Source organism: Adiantum capillus-veneris, chromosome 22 (genome assembly GCF_014529385.1).
Source record: "Adiantum capillus-veneris isolate H3 chromosome 22, ASM1452938v2, whole genome shotgun sequence".
NCBI classification, from domain to species: Eukaryota; Viridiplantae; Streptophyta; class Polypodiopsida; order Polypodiales; family Pteridaceae; genus Adiantum; species Adiantum capillus-veneris.
In genome coordinates this window covers 63,164,969-63,178,091 of record NC_140952.1, presented here as the reverse complement: position 1 = coordinate 63,178,091, position 13,123 = coordinate 63,164,969, and the positions used below count along the sequence as shown (strand labels likewise).

General features: G+C 42.5%; 1 protein-coding gene across 1 annotated transcript; it reads right to left on the bottom strand.

The window, feature by feature from the left end:
• Window positions 1-1,748: 1,748 nt before the first annotated feature.
• LOC147429478 (uncharacterized) lies at window positions 1,749-4,230 on the bottom strand. Its single transcript, XM_086495743.1, has 3 exons — window positions 3,847-4,230; window positions 3,107-3,162; window positions 1,749-2,587 (listed from the first exon to the last, which is right to left on the bottom strand). The coding sequence occupies exons 1-3, from the start codon at window positions 3,957-3,959 to the stop codon at window positions 2,547-2,549; spliced, it is 210 nt and encodes a 69-aa protein (XP_086351869.1). The 5' UTR covers window positions 3,960-4,230; the 3' UTR covers window positions 1,749-2,546.
• Window positions 4,231-13,123: the final 8,893 nt, after the last annotated feature.

Genomic DNA, 13,123 nt, shown 5'->3' with positions numbered 1-13,123 from the left:
GACTTGCATGCATGTAATAGTAGTCCCATAGCCTCCACGTCCTTGCTAAAATTAGCTATGATACCAATCTACGATAAAGGGGCAAATAAAGAGACAGTTTCCTTTAGTAAGACGTATCTCCCCCCCCCCCCCCCCAAATGTAATACAACCGTGCACAGGTAGATGGTTCAGACGTGTAGCGAGTTGATTTGCAGGTCTGGTGTTCAAAACTGGACTTGCGCTATCCCAGTGTTGGCCAGAGGGCATCCCTATTCCTTGTGCCTTTCCATTTTGCATTGGGAATGGTGCTAAATTGTCGCAAATTAATTCTGGAGTGGCTCTGACAGTGCAACGAATTGCTTAAGGATGCCCTCATTGTTGCGCATCTTCTGTACCTCTTTTTACATGAATATGCAGGGGTGTGTGAGATCTAGCCGACATGCCTTAGCTGGCCCTCTACTAACCCCTTTACCCTAAGTCCATTAGAAATAGTAACCTCATTCTTCCAACCAACCATCCTCTCCTCTATATATATATATATATATATATATATATATTTTGGAGAGCCCCCATGCTAGTTCCCACTTGGCTGTGCTCATAGTTGTGCTACCCTTGGCCTCACATAAAAGATATCTTATCATACTTCTTTTTAGAGCGCCAATAGAAAACACTCAAAACTCATTTCAAATAGATCATTATCTTTATTTGAGAGAAGACCTCAAATCAAAAGCTCATCATCGTGTGCACTCAAACTCATTTCAAACATATCATTATCTAGATTTGAGGGAAGACCTCCAATCAAAAGCTCATCATCATGCGAGGCTAAGCAATAAAACAAGTGATGAAATCACGAGGCCTGCCTCTAAACGAAATGGCATCTCGCCTACTTGAAGCATGGAAGAGTGCTATACAACCATATTTTGCGAAACTTTACCCCAATGCAAGCCAAAATCAACCCCAATGCTAGCAATATAAAAGACCACAATAATTTTCGGCATTTCAAAAACTTGTGACAAACAAATCACAATTAGAATATTAAGCTAGACTTGGTTAGCTGACAGCCAAAAACCCATGAACACGATTCACACTGAAAATTGGTTTCTGTGAGTGGCAATGTTTCAAACCTGGCAAAACTGAGGTCCCTAAGAGAGGGTGCTTTCTTGAGTAAGCGCAGAAGAAACCCTAGAATGCAAACCCTTCTTCACAAGCGCAAGCAAAGAAGCTAATGCGCCCATCTACAATGCGCACCGAAAGAAAGGGAGAAGCAAAATTCACCTGACGAACATCGCTTGCGCTTCTGGGGTAGAAGGCTTAAGAAATGCACAGAGGCAGCTACTGTGAGCACCTTGCACGGCACAAATGGCACCCCTCTCCGTTTCCAGGGATCAAGTGCGCACTCTCATTCATAGCTATCCCATTCTTCCCTCACTCCTATTATCAGACACAATTCACTCTCTCACAGAAACCACATTTGGGCTCTTATAAACAGCATGAGAGAGAGAGGTTGTGATGACCTCATAGGTGACATTTGAGGTAAGGTGAGAGCCCTCGTGGGGCTTAGGTATAGATGCTATTGCCAGACATGGCTAGGGCTCACTAAAGGTGATGCTCTTTTGACCTTCCATGTGCTAAGGCCTCATACATGGCTCATACTACCAGTACTTTCCGGAGTACAAGACAGATAGACATGTGCATTTACTGTCTTGAAATGTAGAGTGATCAGGCTTCAGAGTCTCTCTCTCTCTCTCTCTCTCTCTCTCTCCCACAAATTACATGAAAATTTTTCATTCCACGGTTACCACCAATAAACTACTTAGAGACCCACCGCAAGCCTAATGCGTAGTCATAATTTCCAGCAAAAGACAAGCCACTGATACTGCTCAAGAAAATGCTGTGAGTATAAAACTCTCAACAGTTGTCTTCAAGGTGGTCAAAATTTCAAGCCAAACTCTAGCATCAAATAACAGCAATATGAATAAACTTAACGGTTGGCCGTCGCCACATGCTCGATCTCATCCTTCTTCTTGATAGCATAGCTATTGGAAGAACCTTTGGCTGCATTGATCAGCTCATCAGCTAGGCACTCTGCTATAGTCTTGATATTTCTGAAAGCACTTTCTTGAGCACTAGTAGCAAGGAGATGGATAGCCTGGTTTACTCTCCTAAGAGGAGAGATATCAATAGCCTGTCTTCTAACAACAACGAGTGGCATCCTCCAAAAGACCACTGTTGATAACTGCATCAACAATAACAACTATCAGTAGACATATCACTTGCATCACTAGGGCCTCAGCCTCTTTGGGGCAGGCCCAAAAGAAGGCAAGGCTAATAAAAGGAAGAAAAAACTTTGGATCGGGAAATGAGCAGGTTGTTGCCTACCGAACACATCTACATGCAGAGGATTTTCCTAGTGTATGAAATGCCTATAGAAGCAATTTTGGTTTTGTATCACAAAAAACAGTCCACACGATTGATATAATTTGAACAGTACGCTTGAATAATATTTAATGCTAAGGATACACGTGCACTATTCCCATTGATGTTGTCTTCTCTTTCAATGCCATCAGTCATCCATGTGCTTTTCCATGTCCGCCTCTCCAAGTCCTGCCTGCAGATCAGTACACATGGATGAGCTCGATGAAGGGATCTCTCTATGAGCTTTCTAATGGAGAAACCGTCTTAATCAGCCCTCATTCAGGGATTCATAGCCAAGCTTGTTACTTCTACAAGCCAATCAGAATATGATGCGGTTGAAATGCATAGATTATGACCTACCCAAGAAGGATGATGGTGAATGTGGGGCCGAAGGAACTTTGATGCAGTCAGTGAATAAAGACTTTGAAGTTCTCATGGTGATGGACAATTCACGTGAAAACATAATTCCATCTATATCTATTACCAATAGCCAAGTGGAGGAAGAATTCTCAGGCATGGACACTGTAGATGCTGAAGTACTGAGCATATATAAAACTCAGACTCGGCTCATTTGTGGCACAATTTCACTACTTTGAGGCTGTGAAACTCTGAGCTTCATGGCTGCAACCTATAGGGCCTTCAACATGAAGCTGGCCTAGATATCATATCACTATGATTTGTGACAGGAGATCATTATTGTAGCAAAACCAACCTTGAAGGAGTTCGGTGCAGAGGCTCTCAAAACTGGCGGCTATGGCAGAATCACCACTTTAACAACAATGGTCATCATCAGCCTTGAAGTAATACTCTGTAAACAAAGAGGCCCACGAGTATGTAGCTCATGACTTTGTTGAAAGTAGGGTCGTGCCTGCTACTGCCCTTCTGGTTGTAATATTGTCCACCATGGAGGAGCCCCACATCATGACTTTGTTGAAAATTGAGTTGTGCTTACTGCCGCCCTTGTGGTTGTAATACAGTTCACCAAAGAGGAGGCCCATGGTGGTGGTAACCATGGCCAAGGCCTGTACAAAGATAGCGTGCAATTGACGTGTGTGCACCCTCCAATCTACCTATTCCCACTAGTTGACAACAGATATGTCTACTGAATTTTCTGTGTCGAGTGCAATATTGTATGTGTGTCGAGAAGGAATAGGTGTGCAGGTGAATTATGGCAATGAAGGGTAATACAGAGACAGAGAGAGAGAGAGAGAATCCCTAAATTACCCCTGCTCCTTTGGGCCTCGCCGCACTAGTCTCTAGGAGGAGCCTAGAAGGTAGATCCTCAATCTCAATCTCTCTCTCTCTCTCTCTCTCTCTCTCTCTCGTCCCCAACCCCAAGATCACGGGAATAAAATCGCTCTCATTTCTTTCCCGACTTCCATGCGTTTGTGACAATCCCAAGGAAGAATTTGTAGAGGAATAAAAGTAAAAGGAATTTCCCTTCTCTTCTACGGCTCTGCATCTTCTGCGACTTCCGCAGCTATGGCTGGCACTGCCCAGAGGGTTTTCATCGCAAACAAAGCAGCATTGCGAAGGGTAGGGTTTTGAGTGATCTTGGTAGCCATGCGCTGGAGGCTCTCCTGAAGCGAGGTGTTGCATCCCTGCTGCAGGTTGGGATCCTCCGATGGCGGAAAGGCCACATGACAAGGAGCGCGAAGACGACACAGGGGACAACACTGTAGCTACATAGAGAGGGCTGTGGGTGTGGCCGCCCTCACGCTCACTACACCTTCCGTAGCTTGCGAAAGGCAGAATACGCAGGCGCTCGCTCTCTCTCTCTCTCTCTCTCTCTCTCTCTCTACGTTAAAGTCGGGCACCACCATCTGGGAATTTCAGAAAATGTGTGCAAATATCATTTCGAAAGCAGATGGGAATATATTTGGGTTGTCTTGGTAATGAGTATCTCGATCTCTTCTAACCAATCAAAGAATTGTGAATTTAAAATTTTTAAACAAAGTATAGATACACATACATAGCAGAGCAGAAGGGGCATATAACTCATAGCAAACAAGTGATAAAATCACAAGGCGGGCTAGGCATGATTTAAAAAAAAAATTTGACATCCAATTTTTCAAGCCCCCTTTCATATGCTTTGTGTAATGCAATCAATTTATATAATTGGCCATATATAACGTTAACTTAAAGGTATAAATACAAAAAACGACAGGCAATTTTGAGATTGTTTTGATAGGCGAAATAGCCCTTGACAAAAAAAGTAGGCGTCAAGTTTAGGCTTTGATCTGAAGGTAGATCCCATTTTAAAATCACTACATCTCTAAGCTTTTTATAAAAAAAACATAAACATGCACATAGAATTGAATTAAAAGAGCACCCTTAAGCTCTACACCCTAAGCTTTAGATCCCTATGCTCTACATCCCACTTTAAAAACTCTAAATTTTTAAGCTCTAGAGCTCTTTTTACAAATTTAAATCTGTAGATCCATAAGTTGTAAATCCCACTTTAAAAGCTTTAAAGTTCTAAGTCCTAAGATTCTAACGTTTCGGGGTGACCCTTCCCCTACTTGTGGATCCATGTAACATTTTCACTTTCTTTAATTCAAAGTTTTACCTTCTAATAAAAAAAAAAACTCTAGGTCCTCATTGAATCATGGAGACCTTATTTTAAAAATTCTACATCTTTAAGTTCTAAACTTAGCTTTAAAATCTTTAAAAATAAAAATAAAAAATCTTTAAAGGTGAAAGCCCCAAATGATAAATTCCTTCCATAAAGTTTTAACTAACAAAAATGACAACTTTAGTCTATTACCTCAAGTTTCAAGGGGTGAACCAAATTCTCAAAAAGAAAAGGTGGGTAACACAAATTTCAAAATGAAAAGGTGACTCTTGGGATTTGTGGAGCCTCTAAAGCTTTATCATTTAACATGTAAGGCTATCTACATTTCATGCTTCCAAAGGCATTGGGCAACCCAAAATCTTTTCCTTGATATACTAGAGTTCATTTCATATTTCAAAACTCAAGACATGCCCATCATTAGATTTACACAATTCATTTCAATGAGTACCCACTATCTTATTTCAACCAATCAACATTTTTGACATGTCAAAAAATGCTTAAAAATACAACTCAACCTTTTTCCTATTTTAGTCAGCAAAAAGAGAAGTGATCTCTATAGCCTTTGCTCTTTGGGCAGGCCAAAAAAAGCCTCGAATATATATTGTCGATGTGCTCCATCTAGCATAAAATAGCGGCATCAATACAACATAAAAATAAAAAAATCAACCCATTACACATAACAAAGAGCGAACATGGCTCCCAGCACAAAAAAACTCCCACTTAAAATTGAGTGCAAGGCGTGCACATGAAGTTTTATCGCAATCACTTTGTGCAAGGTTGCCCTCATAGAGTCTTCTAGAGAGTCAGACCCCGCCTCTTCATAGGACAAGCACCAGGACAAAGCTGCATGCTTTTTCCTTTCTTCTCTCTGAGCGCAGAGGGAATCTGAGCTGTAACTAGGAAACTGGTGTGTCAATTGTACCTGCTGAAGGAGGACATGAGAGATGCCGAAGCTCGAACCCTTCCCCTCCATTTTTAGAAGAGAGGACTGGGCAGTCCTTAGATCTCTCATCCCTACCTCGTGTGCTGGTCGAGGAGAAGGTGACTTGGGCAGCAGCCTTTGATATGTTGCCATACATGGCAGAGGGCTCGCATGTGCATGCATAGTTTTCCTCCTACAAATGCTCTCATTTTGGGTTGGCCTAGTGGGACCAAAACTGAAATCTCGCTCTCTATTGCTCACTCCAGCCAATGGAATAGCTTGCCTAGCTGGAAAGTGTTGGGTAGCCAAGCTCTTTGGTCGGGCAAGTCGATTGGGGTCTTCTTGATGCCATGGAGAACTTTGCAAGGCAGCAAATACTGGTTGTCATCTGTTTCTTTGTTTCAATTGGCAGCGCTCATGGATCTCATCTGCAGCGGGTCATGAATGCAAGGCCTTCCACCCCATATTTGCCCTTGGCAACTCACCCTACGGCAACAGGTACAAAGATGGCTAGCTAATGGTGGCTATTTTTGAGGAGCACTCACCCTATTGGCCATCGTTACATGAGGTCATCATGCCTTGCAGCTTAAAGGTTAACCATCTCTCTCTCACCACCATGGGTTGTCACAAACGGCTCGTCTAATTCCCCTCTTGTCTTATATGGTAATAAACTCGGACATGTCTGTCATGAAGGTGATCTCAAGCCCCAACATGCAACCACGCAAGGGCGAGGGAGCGGAGCGGACGAGGTCACAACGACTTGCTGTTTTCAGGGCTCTGCAATCAGTGTGTATACTAACTATGGACACTTCATATGACATAATTTTTGATGCAGAAGATGAAGAAGAGGAGGAGAAGGAGGAGAGAGAGGAGGAGGGAAGGAGAGAGATAGTCCTAAATATTTGCTAGCCATAGCACAGAGAGACCAGAGAGAGAGAGAGAGAGAGAGAGAGAGAGAGAGAGAGATAGATAGATAGATTTTATTATCGTCCTTGGAGGTCAAATAAGACCTATGGGACCAAAGTTACATGTGATGTAGTATGTGTATGGCTGATGAGTGACTCTCGATGCTCCAAAATTGTAGTGATGAGAGTCGCAATGGAGAGCCCACACTTTGGCTGGGAGAGGAAAGTGTGTAGGTCTAAGTTATGGCTGAAAATGTGAGAGAAGCAAGTTCGGATGTGATCAAAAGCTGAGCACTCTAGTAGTGTGTGGTACTCAGACTCTCGAACTTGCAGTGAGCATAATGTGCACAATCGATTTGACTCTTCTCCATTGCCCCAACGCCCTATCTCGCATCGAAGGAAATGGGAGCTAAGCCGAATTGCTGCGATAGTGCGTATCGCGGACAAGGGAATAGGCTCAAGCATGTAAGTGTGAGTACGGTTTCCTCTCTCAGCGAAGAACATGGTTTTGTAGTTGGGGGCAATATAGGTGGTGTAATGTATGAAGCGTGACCCACCGGATTTCTCCCAAGCCGTAATACATTGGCGTTGTAGAAAAGCTTCATTCACTTGAGAGTCAATTGAAGCATCATGTAGCAAGTGTAATGCATCCCATCTCCCAAACCACTTCTTTATGTCTTGCATCCATCCCGTGCTCAAGATCTTGCTTTTATGCGTCTTTTGAACTTTTTTGCTTGCTTCCCATGCAATTGTAGGAAGTCGATGTGAGGGGTTTTGACGCATCTTTATCATGTACTCCACAACCCTTTCCATGCCCATAACCTCAATTGGAAGAGATCCCGACTCAAGAAGTAAGAGCATATATGGTGTTTGTGTCTTAACTTGGAGAAAGTTTGTAAGAAAACGCTTTTGGACATTCTCAAACTCTTTCCAAGTAGACTTTGAGATGCTCCCGCCCCACACTTCAACTCCATAAAGAAGAACCGGTGTCACCAATGCATCAAAAAGATACTTCTTGAGAACCCAACACTTGATGTTTCCCGCATTACACATGTTCTCAAATGCATAATATGCTCTCTTTCCCGCTTCCAAACAACGCATAGCACATTCATGCCACTTGTGATTGGATGGAACCTCAAGGCCAAGGTACTTAAAGCTCTCAACAACTTCAAGTGTCTTGTTGTTGTACACAATGCATGGCTTCTCCTTATGGTTGGTTTTCACAAGCATAACCTTTGTTTTGGATTCATTTACAATCAGCCCACTATGCAAGCAAAAGTTCTCAAGGACAACCATAAGCTTTTGTGCATCTTCTAAAGTGTGTGCTAGAAGCACTACATCATCCGCATACAACAAAAGCATGATTACCGCATTGCAAATAGTGACCTCTTCAATGCCTTCTTCTTGCATAAAGTCAAGTACCATTTGTTCCAATTGATCGATGCATAGACCAAAGAGAGTTGGTGACAATGGACATCCTTGTTTAACCCCAATAGTGCTTACAAAAATTTCTGAAATTTTTCTTCCCATGCGCAATTGACAAATCACCTTCTCATAGATTCGAGAAACCGCAAGCATAAACTCACTTGGCACTTGGAGTTCTTCCATCCTTCTCCACAAATTGTTACGTGGAATCATATCAAAGGCTTTCTTAAAGTCCACAAAACAACAATACAATCGCTTGCCTTTCAACCGACTTTCCTCCATGAGAACACGAAGAGTGACAAGATGATCAATGGTGCTATGGCATCGACGAAAACCCGCTTGTCCCTTTGCACGCTTGTCATTCTCTTCAGCCCAATCACTCAATTTCATCTCCATTATGCACCCAAACAACTTTGCCATAAGAGACCCAATCATTATAGTCCGGTAGTTGCTTACATTCTTTACATCCCCTCCTTTATGCAAAGGCTTAACCCAATTAGTACTCCAATCATAAGGCATACCATGTTGAAGTGCAAGGTTGAACATATCACACATCCACTCATGGGTAAAATCTCCCGTCCATTTGATCATCTCCGGCTTGATACCTTGAAGATCTCCCGCTTTGCGAGTGGCCAACTTTTCAAGCCCACCGCATACATCCTCAATAGTAAAAAAAGACGGCATACATGGGAGTGAACCATAAAATGGCATTTTTTCAGTATTTTCTTGCTCATATAATTGCCTACAATGTGTGTACATATCCACTAGACTCAAGTTACCAAAATTCTCAACCCGCTTGCCTCTCAAGTTTCTCCAAAATCTTCCACATGCATGTGCCTTTTCTTGGACTTGAAATTCTTGTTGCTTTACTTCCCATCTTCTTCTCTTCTTTTGAATCAATGCCTTGTATGTACGCAAATGACTTTGATAGTTGTCTTTGTCCATAGTTGCATCAAGCTTTATCAAGGACTTTCGAGCATCTTGACATTCTTTATCAAACCACCTTTTGCGTGATCTATCTTTGTGGATACCATGGAGATGCTTTATGGCAAAGCATTCTTCCGCACAAGAACAAATAGCTTTCTTGAAAGCTTCCCATTTAGTTTCCAATGGTGCATCACATTGAAGCTTTGTCATCCATAATTTTTGCTCAACCATTTCAATGTACATTGGTGCCCGTTTGAAATCCATACATAGTGATAACTTCTCTTTCCTTTGGCTGAGATTATCATGCTTAGTTGCTTCTCCACATGAAAGGTCAATACATAAGGTGCGATGGTCGGATTCTGGGGTCCACTGACCAAACATAAAACTCTTTATGTGATACATGATGGCTTCAGAGAGTAGCATATAGTCAATCACACTATCCCCATTATGTCTCCTACATGTAAATCCATTGGTTCCACTCCACAAAGATACACCATTGGCAATGAGCATACCCGTGCTATTACACATGTGTAAAAGTAACTTTCCATAGTGATCCGGCTCTTTCTCATCCATTGAAGTACGATCATACAAGTGAACTTCCTCCAACTCCCTTGAAATGTATGGCATATCAAATTGTTGAGTATCATGTTGCAATGTTTTTGTGCGAGCATTCATATCCCCAAATACAATAACATCACCTTCACCTTTGAAATAAGCAATGTCCTCTTCCAAATCAGAAAATGGTTGATCTCTATCCATGCAAGCATCAAAGGGAGAATCATGATGAGGAATGTAGCAACCGGCTACAAAAATGGGTGCTCTTTTTGGTGTCATAATTTTCAGCCATACATAACGTTTGTACTTGTCATCTTTCACAATTGATACAAAATCTTCCAATCCTTTCTTAACCATACATGCTAACCCTCCTTGTCCTCTTCGTTGCTTGAGATTCTTTGACCACATCAATGAATGTACATTGTAATCCTCCAAGCCGTTAATCCTTTGTGTATCATGCTCCCAAGTTTCAACAAGAAGTACAACATCGGCTTTGCTTGTTAGTTCATCAATGCCAACCCCCACATTCCATGGGTATCCATTACACTGTCCAAAAGCATATTTTCAATTGTAACTCGGTCTCATAGGTCACGCATCCCTATTTGCTTGAGAGACTTGCCTCCTCCTTGGGCACATTTTCTTCATGAGAGATCTCCTTGTTTTTATTATTCTTTTCCTCATATGCCTTGCGACGCATATTTTGTTGCTTAATAGTGCTATCTTCACATACAAAACATTTTGTATCCCTCAAATAGATCGAACTATTATCAAGGATAATCTTTCGCTTGGTCTCATCCGGCATGGTGCATACAATTGGCCGTTCTCCCGAGCGAGGAGCTCCTTGCTTCCCCACTCTATGTGCTCCATATACCATAACTCCGGACATGCCAAAGTGGGTTTTGAAGAAATCTTCAATAACAATGGCAAGAGAAGGAGGTGTCTCTAACTTCTCTTCGGGAATTCCACGAATAACAATGTTCTTGGAACGTCGCTCCCGTTCCTTCAACTCCTCCACATCCACATTCTCAACATTCTTTGTTTGAACCATAGCTTGCATGAGTGAGGAATTAGAAACCACATTGCTACCACATACATCAGCCCAAGACTTGTTTGTGCATACATTTTTCATGTCGCATACATCCCGGCTCATAGTGTCAAATTTCTCCTCTTTCAATACATGGTCATGCTCTACTTTGCTCATCCGCTCCTTCAAAGCATTCAAGTCCACAAGAGAGCGTTTACATTCCTTGACTTCCTCTTCAAGTTGCATCAAACGTGTTGTTTGCATCTCAAGTGTCCTCTTGAGATTCTCATTCTCAACCACAAGTACCCTTAGTGTGCCATTCTCCATTGCAAGTGCTCGTAAGTCTTCGCCTTGTTTGTTTACGGTCTCTTGCAATGATACCAAGTACGCCATGATCATGGTTTCCGATGTCGTTGGTTGGGTGGTTGTGTTGCTATCTCCATACTTAGGAGATTTTGGATCATTTTCCACAATGGTTGTGGACCTTGTTGAAGAAGAAGAACCCTTGCGAGTGTCGGAAGACATTGTATGTAAAATAGGAGATGAGAATCAATTTTTTTGAACCTGTTCACTTCGGAAATGCTGCTACAGAAACGCCTTCCATAACTCTGAAAATCTCTGTCTTTACATCAATGCGTAGAGGACTTCGTGCTCTTCGATTGAGGCTATAGATCACCCAAATCAGAGTTCGGATGAAGAAGTTATGATCAAAAGAGTGGACTGCTGTCTACTAGGTCAAAAAACGGCTGCGTTTTTTGAGAGAGAGAGAGAGAGAGAGAGAGAGAGAGAGAGAGAGAGAGAGAGAGAGAGAGAGAGAGAGCCAGCAAGCAGTGACATATTTAAAGTTGGAAATAATGAAACAATTAAAAAGTAAATACAATGGGTTCTCAGGGGTGCAGGTCCCTTCGTCGCTTGCAAAACTACACAGATAAAGAAGGTTGCTTGCCTGGCAACAGCCCTCACTGCTTTGCGCTGGGCCGTCGTTAGGGCTACAGAATACCACAGCGTAATGACAGCATCAATGGCATGTGCCCCATGAACTCTTAGAAGTTCTAGCATCAGAAAGTTTCTCAACACCACCTTGGGGTTGTCATCATTCACATATAGAATAGCTTTTCCTTTAAATCCGTCCGAAATCTGGCACACTGTTTCAATCAAATTGCGGAGGTCCCCACTCGCAGCAAAGCACAGGCGAAGTTCCTCGCTTTGGCAAGCATCAGTAGGGAGCGTAGAAGAGCCAAGGAGGCCATATGCAGGGAAATTTCCCCAAAGCCACTCTCCTTGGAAGGGCTGGGAAAGGGCAATCTCGAGAGAGGGGGGACATACGCAGATCCATGAGGGGAGCCAAGAGGGCTGCATCAAGAGCGACTTACAGAGCAGCCTGTGAAGCTTCCAATCCTACTTTTGGCAGAACTAGGAAACACGGTGGCAAGAAGTGGTGGCATTTGCACAAAGCACAACATCCAGCTGCTCGCCATGTTGCCTCGACCCAAGCCTTGATGCTCTTGCATTGCTATAGAAAACCCAAAGCGCCATCCTCATCCTCATCTTCTTATACTGCAGTGTGCACTCTCTATCGCCCGCAAGCGTGATGCAGTTAATGCTCCAACCTCTCGATCGCAATATCGAAGTCCCTGCCTCAGCTTTGAGTGCCTGGCGGGCTAACAAGTCTTTCATTCAATGAGTTTGTGGAGCCTCTAAGGCTTTATCATTTAATCTCTTTATCATTTAATTTAATCTTTAAGCTGTCAAAGTTTCATGGTTTCAAAGGTAGCCCAAAATCTTTTCCTGGATAAAGGAGCATTCGTTCGTATTTCAAAACCCAAGATATGTTTATCATTAGCTTTACACACTCTTCGTTCGTATTTCAAAACCCAAGATATGTTTATCATTAGCTTTACACACTCTTCATTTAAATGAGTGTTCACTCCTATCACCTTATTTATTCTATCAAAAAATGCTTGAAAATATAACTCAATCTTTTTTCTATTTTAGTCAATAAAAAGACAATGCATCACTATAGCCTTGCCCTTTGGGCAGGCCAAAAAGGGAAGACATCACTAAGGCCTCACCCCTTTGGGGCAGGCCAAAAAGTCATTCTTCCACATAATTCTTTCTTTGATGGACCAAAAATTTCACCCTCCCCATAGTACTTTCTTTTGTTGACCAAAAATTAACAAAACACTAAGGCCTTTGCCAATCCTTGACACTAAGTAACACCTAGCATTAAAGAGAGGGGGTAATGGGATCGACGGCTGGGGGGTTTGGTCAGAATCTCGAGGTGGGCTCAACTTGAACAACGCGGAAAGCCGGGCAAAAGTGAACATGGACAACTTGAAAAACGGTGCCCAGCACCCGGATTTGAACCCAAAACCTCGTTGTCCAGGTTTTGTGAC